Here is a 14298-nt window from a genome sequence, read left to right as displayed (position 1 = left end):
CCCTGTTGCTAGAAGACGCCGAGGAGTGTTTTCAAAGGACGTGGCGGTGGCGATGGCTGCTAGGAATCCGTCAAAGGGTCCCTCAGGAGGTAAATATGTTTGTCTCTTGTGTCTCCTCGCTGGTGCCTCACGTCCCCTTCTCGTTTTCCTCTCTCCTCCAGGGGGTAAACACGAGCTGGGAAGCGAGTGTTTTGTATTCTTCTCAACACACCGGGGAGCCTGTTGATACGGGGTTCTGTTGGATTTGTTGACATGAAGGTTCTGTTGAGTCTGTTAATATGAGGGTTCTGTTGGATCTGTTGAAATGGGTTCTGCTTGACACTGTGGGGACACGTTGGGTCTGGTTCCTCCTGTTGAATAAGCGCAATAATAATATCAATAATAATAATATCAATATCATTGAATAATAATAATAATATCATCATCATCATCAATACACACACACACACACACACACACACACACACACACACACACACACACACACACACACCATCTCCAACAACATCTACCATGAATTTGAAATCGCCCAAACAAACAACGACTAAACAACTTCATTTATACAAACAACCACATCTAAAACAAACTAATCAAACAAATACACAAACACGACTACGAAAAAAAAAAATAATCAATCACCACAAACACCGTCTAAAAAAAAATCCTGGTCACACAAACATCTGCTACTTTTTAAAATCATCTTCACGTGAAAAGTAAAAATGTCCGGGAATACACGAGCAGAGGAGAAGAAGACGGGGCCAAGACTGAAGGAAACTAATCACAAACTGCCGCATGTGACATCTCTTGATAAAACTGGAAACTTTTTTTTTTTTTTAAGAGGGAGCGGGAAAAAATGTGTATAAATATATTCACTGGTGTGTGTGTGTGTGTGTGTGACTATCATATAACTCCATCCTCATCACGGCAGTGGGAGAGAGAGAGAGAGAGAGAGAGAGAGAGAGAGAGAGAGAGAGAGAGAGAGGATAAGGACTGCTGGAAGAGAAGAGAGATTGTGGAGGGAAAGGGAGAGAAGATAGTGACAGTGGGGGCCAGGGAGGGAGGTAGGGACGGTGTTATCAAGGCACAATGGCGGTCAACGAGCATATTACGGCTTTTGTCGCCTCACACACACTCTCTCTCTCTTACCTCATTTTTCCTTCTCTCACACACACACTCTTTCCCTCTCTTTCACATCTTCATCTACAAGCTCCATCACCCCCGAGGAAATACATATATATATATAAAGTATATAATTTTTTCGACCATCATACAGTAAGTAACATCGTAGCCGACTCCCTCCAGCACTTCACTCCTCACAACACACACTCTACTGCCTCCTGCCCTTAAGCTCATCTTTTCCTATTAGTTCACTTATATTTATTTATTTATTTATCTTATTTATTATAACTGTATTATTATTTTTTATTTATTTATTTTCGAGGAGAACGATATGGTTTGGGGGGGAGGGGGTGGGGTGGTGTTGGGGAGGAGAGGGTGGGGTGGTGTTGGGGAGGAGGAGGTGGGGTGGTGTTGGGGAGGAGGAGGTGGGGTGCTGGGGAGGAGGGGTGGGGTGGTGTTGGGAGGAGGAGGTGGTGTTGGGGAGGAGGGGGTGGTGTTGGGAGGGGGTGGGGTGGTGTTGGGGAGGAGAGGGTGGGGTGGTGTTGGGGAGGAGGAGGTGGTGTTGGGAAGGAGGAGGTAGAAGTGGTGGTGAGGGAGAAGTGGTGGAGGAGGAAGAGGATGAGGAGGAGAAGAAGGTGGAATTTGGGAGGACAGGGAGGTAAATTTCTAGTCCCTAAATACACCATAAACCTATTTTTATTTGCACATACACACATACACACACATACACACACAAACTCCTACACATACATCATCATCAACACACACCTACTACCTCTCCTCCCCCAATATCAATATCAATATCAATACTTCCTTTCCACAATACACATACGTTTCAAAAGCAGTATCGTGCTAACATTAAACCCAGGAACTGACCATTAACACACGTACCGAGTTGGGGCCGGGGAAACAACACAAAGTTAGTCAAACCTTCCTTGTGGGGAAACGAAGTCAAGACGAAGTAAAAAAAAAGGAAAGAAAAAGAAACGAAGGTAAGTGAGTTTGGGGAGGTGTTGAAGGTCAGTGAGTTTGGGGAGGTGTTGAAGGTTAGTGAGTTTGGGGAGGTGTTGAAGGTCAGTGAGTTTGGGGAGGTGTTGAAGGTTAGTGAGTTTGGGGAGGTGTTGAAGGTCAGTGAGTTTGGGGAGTGGATGAAGGTTAGTGAGTTTGGGGAGGTGTTGAAGGTCAGTGAGTTTGGGGAGGTGTTGGAAGGTTAGTGAGTTTGGGGAGGTGTTGAAGGTCAGTGAGTTTGGGGAGGTGTTGAAGGTTAGTGAGTTTGGGAGGTGTTGAAGGTTAGTGAGTTTGGGGAGGTGCTGTTGAAGGTAAGTCTGTTTGGGGGAGGTGTTGAAGGTCAGTGAGTTTGTGGAGGTGTTGAAGGTCAATGAATTTGGGGAGGTGTTGAAGGTCAGTGAGAAGGAAGGAAAAGAGGGCATGTCAAGGTAAATGGATTGGAGAAGGTTATTTATTAAGGCAAGTATAGGTAGAGGGATTGAGGTAAGTCTGTTTGGGGGAGGTGTTGGGGTAAAGGGATTAACCAGTTATGTTTGTTTTGGGAGGCACTGAGGTAGAGGGATTTCATGAAGGGATTATTGAGGTAAGTGTATTTAGGGAGGCACAAAGCCATATATATATATTTGGGTTAGAAACAAAACAAAACAAAATTTCCGGTTAAATAGCTATTACAAGAGAATCTAAATCCCTACTTGCCCTAACCTGGACATTTAGGTAAAACGCTTGGGTAATGGGGTTAGAACATTAATTTTGGGTTTAAACAGAAAGGCAAGGAAGAAAAGTGGTCGGTGGCTAAGTGGATACAACGCTCACCTATCCCAAAGTTCATGGTTCATGCTCGGGGTACTCTTAATCGACCCAGCTGTGAGTGAGTACCTGATTTTACTGGAGGGAAAGTTGAAAAAAAAATAAAAAATAAAAGTGAAAATATTCGAGTGCAGTGGCGATGGCTTAGTATTCGGTGTACTGTATCCACACTGCCCCTAACAGACCACCATTTTCAAGGGAGACTAAACAATAAAATTCTAACCCACTTAACTTTAGTCTTGAGGGTAAGATGTGAAGGAAAGGTAGAAAGGACTGAGGAGGTAATGCTACCCTCTTGGTCTCTTACCTTGGACGTGGCCTGACTGCGCGACCATCTGGGGAAAGACAAGAACACATTTCAGTGTTTTTCTCTGACAAGTGACAACACAAACTGGAGGTGTTACAGGGTACAGTCTCTACATACAGGTGTTACAGGGTACAGTCTCTACATACAGGTGTTATACGGTACAGTCTCTACATACAGGTGTTATACGGTACAGTCTCTACATACAGGTGTTACAGGGTACAGTCTCTACATACAGGTGTTACAGGGTACAGTCTCTACATACAAGCAGGTTACAGGGTACAGTCTCTACATACAGGTGTTACAGGGTACAGTCTCTACATACAGGTGTTATACGGTACAGTCTCTACATACAGGTGTTATACGGTACAGTCTCTACATACAGGTGTTACAGGGTACAGTCTCTACATACAGGTGTTACAGGGTACAGTCTCTACATACAGGTGTTATACGGTACAGTCTCTACACAAGTGTTACAGGGCAGTCCTCTACATTACAGGTGTTATAATGGTACAGTCTCTACATACAAGTGTTATACGGTACAGTCTCTACATACAAGGCCCTACATACAGGTGTTATAATGGCACAGTCTCTACATACAGGTGTGTTACAGGGTGCCCTACATACAGGTTACAGGGTACAGTCTCTACATACAGGTGTTACAGGGTACAGTCTCTACATACAGGTGTTATACGGTACAGTCTCTACATACAAGTGTTACAGGGTACAGTCTCTCATACAGGTGTTATACGGTACAGTTCTACATACAGGTGTTACAGGGTACACCCTACATACAGGTGTTACAGGGTACAGTCTCAACATACAGGTGTTATACGGTACAGTTCCCCTACATACAAGTGTTAAGCAGGGCACAGTCTCTACATACAGGTGTTACAGGGTACAGTCTCTACATACAAGTGTTACAGGGTACAGTCTCTACATACAGGTGTTACAGGGTACAGTCTCTACATACAGGTGTTACAGGGTACAGTCTCTACATACAGGTGTTACAGGGTACAGTCTCTACATACAAGTGTTACAGGGTACAGTCTCTACATACAGGTGTTACAGGGTACAGTCTCTACATACAGGTGTTACAGGGTACAGTCTCTACATACAGTTGTTATACGGTACATGGACATTATTACAAACACATAAAAAATACAGTAGGTAGCATAATAATAACGAGGTGATTACAGTATTACAGTACACTTCTTATAACTTGTAGTATAATGAAGGAAATATTGTGAAGAATCATAGAGCTTTATTGTACAGTTTATGAAATAGTGGAGTTATATTAATACGTAAGAAAATTTTTAACATAATTATTATTCTTTCTACTTATTTCCTACTTTTACTACGACTATTTTTACTACTATTACTACTACGACTTTCTTTTACTGCTATTACTACTATTTCCACTACTACTACTACTACTACTATTATTATTTATTATTTCTACTACTATTACTATTATTATTATTTCTACTACTACTTCTACTGTTTTTACTACTACTACTACTACTACTACTACTATTTCTATTACTACTACTCTGCCTCCTTCTATCCTATACTTACTCTCTTCTCCACTTACACCCAAACTCTCTCTCTCTCTCTCTCTCTCTCTCTCTCTCTCTCTCTCTCTCTCTCTCTCTCTCTCCCTCTCTCTCTCCATATCATCAATCACTCTCACTCCACTCTTCCCGGACATCAACTGGCACCTGTCTCTGATGCTGCCGCCAACCATCCATCACCAACACCACTACTACCACCACCACTATTACTATCACCACCAACGCCACTACTACCACCACTACTACAATCACTACCACCATTCCCACTATTATCACCCCTATTAATACAAATATATCACCACTACCACCACAACAACAATCACCACCACCACTACCACCACCACCAATTCCAAAAAAAAATTCCAATCAGAATAAAAAAACAAACAAAAACAACCCCCCCAATTACATACATAAAAAATATAAAAACCCATTACAATAAACCCAATTACGAATTTATAAACAAAACTCAGTAAGGATTCCCAAATCAGCCAATGAATTACGATGACAAAATTAGACAAACAAACATATTTCAATCTGAATTTACCAAACTCATTCAATACATAGTAAATAAATAGGGAACCGGCCCACCATCTGCTTATACAAATAGTGTCCATTTTTAATACACTACTGACAGTATTTGTGTCGTGGAAATATAACAAACGAATATATTATTAACACATAAATCGGATCAGTAGACACAGTTGATGGGAGCTGAATGGATGGTGGTGTAGTATCATGGTTGGTGGTGTAGTATCATGGTTGGTGGTGTAGTATCATGGTTGGTGGTGTAGTATCATGGTTGGTGGTGTAGTATCATGGTTGGTGGTGTAGTATCATGGTTGGTGGTGTAGTATCGCGGTTGGTGGTAGTATCATGGTTGGTGGTGTAGTATCATGGTTGGTGGTGTAGTATCATGGTTGGTGGTAGTATCGTGGTTGGTGGTGTAGTATCATGGTTGGTGGTGTAGTATCATGGCTGGTGGTGTAGTATCATGTGGTTGGTGGTGTAGCATCATGGCTGGTGGTGGCATCATGGTTGGTGGTGTGTGCCTTGGGTTGGTGGTGTATCATGGTTGGTGGTGTAGTATCGTGGTTGGTGGTGTATCATGGCTGTGGTGTAGTATCATGGTTGGTGGTGTAGTATCATGGTTGGTGGTGTAGCATCATGGTTGGTGGTGTAGCATCAGCGGTTGGTAGGTGTAGCATCGTGGTTGGTGGTGTAGCATCAGCGGTTGGTGGTGTAGTATCGCTGCTGGTGGTGTAGCATCGTGGTTGGTGGTGTAGTATCGTGGTTGGTGGTGTATATCGTGGTTGGTGGTAGTATCATGGTTGGTGGTGTAGTATCATGGTTGGTGGTGTAGTATCATGGCAGGTGTAGCATCATGGTTGGTGGTGTAGTATCATGGTTGGTGGTGTAGTATCATGGTTGGTGGTGTAGTATCATGGTTGGTGGTGTAGTATCATGGTTGGTGGTGTAGTATCATGGTTGGTGGTGTAGTATCATGGTTGGTGGTGTAGTATCATGGTTGGTGGTGTAGTATCATGGTTGGTGGTGTAGTATCATGGTTGGTGGTGTAGTATCGTGGTTGGTGGTGTAGTATCATGGTTGGTGGTGTAGTATCATGGTTGGTGGTGTAGTATCATGGTTGGTGGTGTAGTATCATGGTTGGTGGTGTAGTATCATGGTGGGTGGTATCATGGTGGTGGTGTAGTATCATGGTTGGTGGTGTAGTATCGTGGTTGGTGGTGTAGTATCATGGTTGGTGGTGTAGACGTGGTGGTGTAGTATCATGGTTGTGGTGTAGTATGGTGGTGTGCATCGTGGTTGGTGGTGTAGTATCATGGTTGGTGGTGTAGTATCATGGTTGGTGGTGTAGTATCATGGTATCATGGTGGTGGTGTAGTATCGTGGTTGGTGGTGTGTAGCATGGTTGGTGGTGTAGTATCTGGTTGGGTGTAGTATCATGGTTGGTGGTGTAGTATCATGGTTGGTGGTAGTATCATGGTTGTGGTGTAGTATCGTGTTGGTGTAGTATCATGGTTGGTGGTGTAGTATCGTGGTTGGTGGTGTAGTATCATGGTTGGTGGTGTAGTATCGTGTAGCATGGTTGGTGGTGTAGTATCATGGTTGGTGGTGTAGTATCATGGTTGGTGGTATCATGGTTGGTGGTGGTGTAGTATCATGGTTGGTGGTGTAATTGTGTGGTACAGGTGGTGGTGTAGATGGTTGTGTACATTGGTTGTGTAGTATCTGGGTGGTGGTGTAGTATCATGGTTGGTGGTGTAGTATCATGGTTGGTGGTGTAGTATCATGGTTGGTGGTGTAGTATCGTGGTTGGTGGTGTAGTACGTGGTTGGTGGTGTAGTATCACGTGGTTGGTGTAGTATCATGGTTGGTGGTGTAGTATCATGGTTGGTGGTGTAGTATCGTGGTTGGTGGTGTAGCATGGTTGGTGGTGTAGTATCATGGTTGGTGTAGTATCATGGTTGGTGGTGTAGTATCATGGTTGGTGGTGTAGTATCATGGTTGGTGGTGTAGTATCATGGTTGGTGGTGTAGTATCATGGTTGGTGGTGTAGTATCATGGTTGGTGGTGTAGTATCGTATGGTGGTGTAGTATCGTGGTTGGTGGTGTAGTTGGTGTAGTATCATGGTTGGTGGTGTAGTATCATGGTTGGTGGTGGATCATGGTGGTGTAGTATCGTGGTTGGTGGTGTAGTATCATGGTTGGTGGTGTAGTATCGTGGTTGGTGGTGTAGTATCATGGTTGGTGGTGTAGTATCATGGTTGGTGTAGTATCGTGGTGGTAGTATCATGGTTGGTGGTGTAGTATCGTGGTTGGTAGATCGGTGGTGGTGTGTATCGTGGTTGGTGGTGTAGTATCATGGTTGGTGGTGTAGTATCGGTTGGTGGTGTAGTATCATGGTTGGTGGTGTAGTATCATGGTTGGTGGTGTAGTATCATGGTTGGTGGTGTAGTATCATGGTTGGTGGTGTAGTATCATGGTTGGTGGTGTAGTATCGTGGTTGGTGTATCGGTTGGTGGTGTAGTATCATGGTTGGTGTAGTATCGTGGTTGGTGGTGTAGTATCATGGTTGGGTAGTATCATGGTTGGTGTAGTACATGGTTGGTGGTGTGTATGGTGGTGTAGTATCATGGTTGGTGTAGTATCCGGTTGGTGTAGTATCATGGTTGGTGGTGTAGTATCATGGTTGGTGGTGTAGTATCATGGTTGGTGGTGTAGTATCATGGTTGGTGGTAGTATCATGGTTGGTGGTGTAGTATCATGGTTGGTGGTGTAGTATCATGGTTGTGGTGTAGTATCATGGTTGGTGGTGTAGTATCATGGTTGGTGGTAGTATCATGGTGATCGTGTTTACCAATTGGTGTTTGTGGTTTAATTATGGTATATAAACGTTGGAATTGCTCTCTTCTTTACATTGTCCTCCTCCCCTACAGCTGTTGTTCCCTTTCCTCTTCATTACTTATCTCTTGTTTCCCCTTCAATATCTCCTCGTTTCTTTCCCTCCTCTCTATTCCTCTTCATCTTTTTACCACTGCTCCTCTCCTTCCCTCACAGTTATTCTTCCCTTCATTCCCTCTTCTTTATTTTCGTCTTCTTGTTTATGACTCTTCCCTAGCCAAGCATCTTCCTCCTCCTCCTCTTCTTCCTGCCTTTCCTCTTCTTCTTCCCTACTCTCCACTATGTTTTTCTCCTCTTCCCAGCCTTCCCCATGATAGTTTTGCGTCCTTCCACTTGACCCAATTCCACCCCACACCCTTCTCAAGACTTCCCCCATCTCCCCATTCCTTCCATAGACCTTACACTTCCCTCTTCCTCCCCATTACATCCCTCCTCGTCCTCACTCCTTTCCAAGCTTCTCCACTACTTCACCTCGCCCCGTTCCTAGTCTCCCTACCCTTACCCTCTCCTGTCTCTCCACTACCTCTCCTCCCCGCCACTCTTCCTACCCTTCTCTCACTCCTCACCCTCTCCTCCCACTCCTCACCCTCTTCCTAGCCTCCCACTCCTCACCCTATCCCGTCTCCACCTCACCCTCTCCCCACCTTCCAATCAGAGAGGGACCGTCGGAGGTAAGTGTGGTGTTGACGGGTACACAGCGGCCAGCCTTCACCGCCACCACCAACCACATAGTCTTTTGCCACCCAGAAAATATTGCTTCGTGTCGTAGTAATAAAAAACGACGCCAGCACAAGCAATCCACATCGTCTGGCGTCCGAAATAATGAAGAGTTTATGGGAGTTTATTCTTTGAAAGCGGTTCAATAGTCTTTTGTTTACATATATTATTAACATTGTTTATTAGTGTTTACATAATAATGATGATGATGATAATAATAATAATAATATGTTTGAGTTAGGTATATAAGACGCATTTTCGTCACCCATAGGTAATCCATCTCAGGTCATTTCCCAGGTCTTCTCCCACAGGTCTCTCCCTCCCAGGTCTTCTCCCACAGGTCTCTCCCTCCCAGGTCACCCGCTTCCTCCTTATTGACGTCCCTTATTGGTAGTCGATAACGTTTTTATTGACCCCACTAATGCTCTCAAATTTTACCTAACGTTTATCTATATCGATTACCTCATGTTTTCGAAAAGCTGGTTGTGTGAGGTGCACCATCTGTTGACTCACACCACACAAGGAATGATTCACTCCACGTAAAAATTAAACATTGAGATTAGGAAACTTATTACTCTCTCTCACACACACACACACACGCGCGAGATTAGGAAATTAGTACCAACTTAAAAGATTAGCAATTAACACAAACGAGCAAGCTAATGACCTAATCTCTCACTACGCACAGATTAACGGAGATTAGTTCCAATCCCATAACAATCCCAGAGGTGATTACGTGAATATTTTCTCGTAAAATCAGAGGTGAAATTCCGAGGAAAAAATATAGATGACTGTGAATTGTTAGTTTTATGAGAAGAAAGAAAGAAAAAGAAAGAAAGAAAGAATACGTTCACCTTTCACCAGCTAAGAAACAGAGTTAAAAGACTCTCTCTCTCTCTCTCTCTCTCTCTCTCTCTCTCTCTCTCTCTCTCCTGGCCGGTCCAACACATCTTCCTCACTCTTCAAACTGAGGCTGACACGGTGGCTAAACTTTCTTCCTGGATTCTCTTAGTTTGGGCTTTGTCGGGTTTTATAGTTTGTGTGTGTGTGTGTGTGTGTGTGTGTGTGTGTGTGTGTGTGTGTGTGTGTGTAAAAAGGTAAGTTAAGAAGGTAAGTAAGGTAAGGTAGAGTAATCAACGTAAAAGTCATGAAGGTAAGGAAAGGTAATCAAGATAAAATAAGGAAAAGTAATCAAGGTAAAGTAAGGAAAGGTAATCAAGGAAGCTAAAAATTTACTCCAAATAAACATCTTATTTGTTAAGTAACAGGAACTTTCAAGTGGTCACCCAATCAGCGAGGGCAATATATAGACTTAACCAATCAGCGAATGTTACCCGTAAATGTGGGACCTTTGTTAACAACAACCAATCAGCGAAGGCGTTAAAAGGCAAACCTCGGTCAAACCCCGAAATGTTTCCACGTCTTGCAAAGTGATGACCAATCAGCGAAGACGTTCTACAAGTACCTCGTGTTGTAACCAATCAGTGATTATTGCAACGCGCCTAGTAAACTAATGAAAGTGACTTGTAATTCTCCAGGAAATACACCAATCAGGGAAGGCGTTACAGGCCTCCTACGCCAAGAACCAATCACCGCCTTGCCTTAATTACTATGTGACAAGGTAGGCTGTCACCCAACCTACTGGTTAAAGGAAGGCCATGAGTCGCCCGACAGGATAATGCAGGCCGTGAGTCGCCCTACAGGATAATGCAGGCCGTGAGTCACCCTACAGAATAAGGCAAGCCGTGAGTCACCGTACAGGATAAGGCAGGCTATGAGTCAGTATCACGCACGTGTTGGCCACAAAAATCCTGAATTCAATCATACCAGGAATGTGTTATTACCGGTGGCAACAGGTGAGCTGGAACACCTGGTGAGGGGAGGAGCCGGGGTAGGAGGAAAGAGAGGCGAGGGAGGACACCGAGCAAGAGGATGAAGGCAAGGGGTGGTGACACACGTGGTCGGGGGCAAAGGGGTGGACACTTCAGCACCTAACCCACGACGTAAAACACTCAACACATCGAACACTTCAGCACCTGACCCACGACGTAAAACACTCAACACATCGAACACTTCCATAAACAAGTCATGCAGGATATAAATACTCACCATTTCAAACAGTTACTCTCTGTTCCAAAAATATCAAACACCACAAACCCTTCTGACAATTTTCGTGGCGATACAGATCCTCGACATTTCAACTCCCATATTTTTCCCGCCGAGTCACATGTTGGGGCAAAGTTGATGATCTCTTAATCGGGTTAGCGAGTCGGTAACGGCCTAGTGGCTGCGGCCATCATGCGTGTGACAGCCACGACCCTGCAGGTGTTGTGTGACAGCCACGACCCTGCAGGTGTTGTGTGTGACAGCCACGACCCTGCAGGTGTTGTGTGAAGCCATGACCCTGCAGGTGTTGTGTGACAGCCACGACCCTGCAGGTGTTGTGTGACAGCCACGACTCTGCAGGTGCTGTGTGACAGCCACGACCCTGCAGGTGTGACAGCCACGACCCTGCAGGTGTTGTGTGACAGCCACGACCCTGCAGGTGTTGTGTGACAGCCACGACCCTGCAGGTGTTGTGTAACAGCCACGACCCTGCAGGTGTTGTGTGACAGCCACGACCCTGCAGGTGTTGTGTGACAGCCACGACTCTGCAGGTGTTGTGTAACAGCCACGACTCTGCAGGTGCTGTGATAAGCCACAATTCTCTAAGTGTTTGAGACGCAGCTGTTAGGGACACAGCTGTTTGGAACGCACCTGTCAGGGACGCTCGTCAGCCGGGCATGAAAGCAATCGACAGGTGAGGTGCGTCCCGGAAATTGATTATTGATTACTACCTGTCTATGCCTGGAGTGTCAGGTGGGGGAGGGGTCAGGTGGGGGGGGTGAGGGGAACAGGTGGGGGTGAGACCATAGCATACATATATATATATATATATATATATATATATATATATATATATATATATATATATATATATATATATATATATATATATATATATATATATGGTGGATATATTTTGTGTCAGGTTTCCGTAGAAATATTTGTCAGTTGCAGGAAAAGATCAAAACTAAATGGGACCATTACAAAGGCGTCAGCTTGATGGAAATACGGTTATTGGGTTTCTGGCAGACCATCATCGTACCTTACTTGTGTCAAAGGCGCACGATATTGCACCTCAAAATATGACAGATGTACGATATTGGTGGCTGCTGTGTGCCAGATGTATGATGTTGGTGGCGACTGTATGACTGATGGTAGTTACGCCATGCTAGTAGTTGCCAGAGTCACGATGCTGGTGATTACTAAAAGGTTTGATGTTAGTTAATGTAGGCCAGATGTACGATAGTGGCGGCTCTATGATACTGGTGGTTACTATATACCAATCCCGCTGTACCAAGACACGCTAGCAGTGTTATGTAGTCTTTGTGAGATACTACTGATAACGTAACGCTTGATATATAACGTTAAGGATCAGAGATATCGAAGATCACAACTCGTCATCTGTACACTAATGCAAATCCTTATATGCCAGCTGTGCGATGTAGTATGATCCGCTACGACAGCTGTACGATAAGTCATAATATGCCCATCATAGAAAATTCGCAATTTGGTGGTTGTACTACACTATGGAAGCTCTTTAAAAAAAAGTCATATTGCACGATGGTTACATCACTCAACTGGCTGTCCAGAGATCAAGAGTTCGAATCTTCATTAGGTTGGAGAGCTCGAGTGATACCCGATCCTGCTCTGCCAGATGTATGACGACGTATCCCACCTCGTAAAAAAGTTCACTCATAAATATCCAGAAATTAAGTCGAGATAGACTCATGGGGTTATATTAGGCGTTCAAATATCCCACGGCAGTGAAGTTGGAACGTGTGTGTGTGTGTGTGTGTGTGTGTGTGTGTGTGTGTGTGTGTGTGTGTGTACGTCATGTCAACACTGAACCTTTGACCTTAAATACGTACGAAAATTCAGATGTATTTTTGTACATGTTTAACGGTCAAGGTTGGTATGACTGATTTGAAGTCCATAGACAAAATATAAGTCTCCTCAACACACATTACAACAACTACTTTGAACCCCTGACATGGCCTCCTTACTTCACGGTGATCACACGTGACCTGTGGCCCACGAGGCTCACGACGTGGGTTGGGTCGTAAATTCTTGCTCAGAGTCCAATAAGCCAAGTTGGGAGAATATGGGAAGGAGACATGCCAACGGAGGATGCAGAAAGCTTACCACCGCCATCACCGACACTCACAGGATCCCTAAGAACCAGGGAGGAAATATCGCCGGTGTTCAGCGTCTCAGAACTCGGAAAAAAACAAGAAAATCGTGTTCAAACTGCAGACCACCTGTTGGTAAGTCGATCTTCACGTCACTGGGGCGTAAAATAAAAATAGCGGCGGTACAAGCCATCAACATCACCCGTGTTTTATCCCACAATGACTCATTTATGTCTGCTGCACCAAACTAATGGCCACCACCCTGATGTCGCCACTGTCGGTCTTGTGTATAACGAAATGCGGATCACCTGAAGATTAGCCCCGGACTTATTTTACCCGATGATTAAACGCCGTAACACTACCTGGGGGGGGGGTTAGATTAGGTTAGGTTAGATTTCTGCTAGGTGGTTAATCTTCAGATGATCCCAAGACAATCACTTTGCTTGCCTGTGTTTGGTTAACTTCGTGATGTGAGTGACTAAAAAGGTGGACCTCTGCCTCCACAACACCCTCCTTTACCCTCATCAAGGACGAGCGTCTTCAAGAGAAAAGTTAATGAGAGGCGTCTGTTGTCCCCCTTTGAAGTTACGAGACACAAAGTCCCAGACAGACATCGCTGAGCCTCATTCTCTCACACGACAAACCTAAAAAAGAAAAAAAAAAACTCTCCCTGTCTCCACCATGAGTGAAAAACCAGTCATATTTCTGGACTGAATAACGCATCGTCGGTAATTTCACCAACACACACACACACACACACACACACACACACACACACACACACACACACACACACACACACACGTAATAAATTCTTAATACGGAGGGAGACGAATCAATCCACTCGTCGTGTCTTTGATGATGTTCCGAGAGTGAACCAGCTCAATGTTTACCAAGGTTCCCATCAACCAACGTCTGAGGACAAACCTTATAATGTCACTTTACTGGGATGGTTTTGTTATCATCCTTACATCCCTACGTAACTATACCTTCAACCTTTGTCTACACTGAGAAGATGAACAAAGAGAAGCACGTGGTTGGTTAGTGGTTACATACAGTTGTGGTTATGTACAATTGTGGTTATACTAGTAAGCTGTGGTTGAACTAAGCA

General features: G+C 44.4%; 1 protein-coding gene across 3 annotated transcripts in view; it reads right to left on the bottom strand.

Annotated features, from left to right (window-relative positions):
• Positions 1–14298, bottom strand: part of LOC121876720 — a 241408-nt gene that overhangs the window by 40224 nt on the left and 186886 nt on the right. For all 3 annotated transcript variants that reach the window (XM_042382078.1, XM_042382079.1, XM_042382076.1), the window contains one exon: positions 3242–3269. In XM_042382078.1, the coding sequence (XP_042238012.1) occupies positions 3242–3269 (28 nt within the window). The remainder of the gene's footprint in view (positions 1–3241; positions 3270–14298) is intronic.

The sequence above is a fragment of the Homarus americanus genome, unplaced genomic scaffold (assembly GCF_018991925.1).
Source record: "Homarus americanus isolate GMGI-L3 unplaced genomic scaffold, GMGI_Hamer_2.0 scaffold53604, whole genome shotgun sequence".
NCBI classification, from domain to species: Eukaryota; Metazoa; Arthropoda; class Malacostraca; order Decapoda; family Nephropidae; genus Homarus; species Homarus americanus.
Note: the sequence above shows the minus strand (reverse complement) of the source record. Positions and strands in the feature narration are given on the sequence as shown.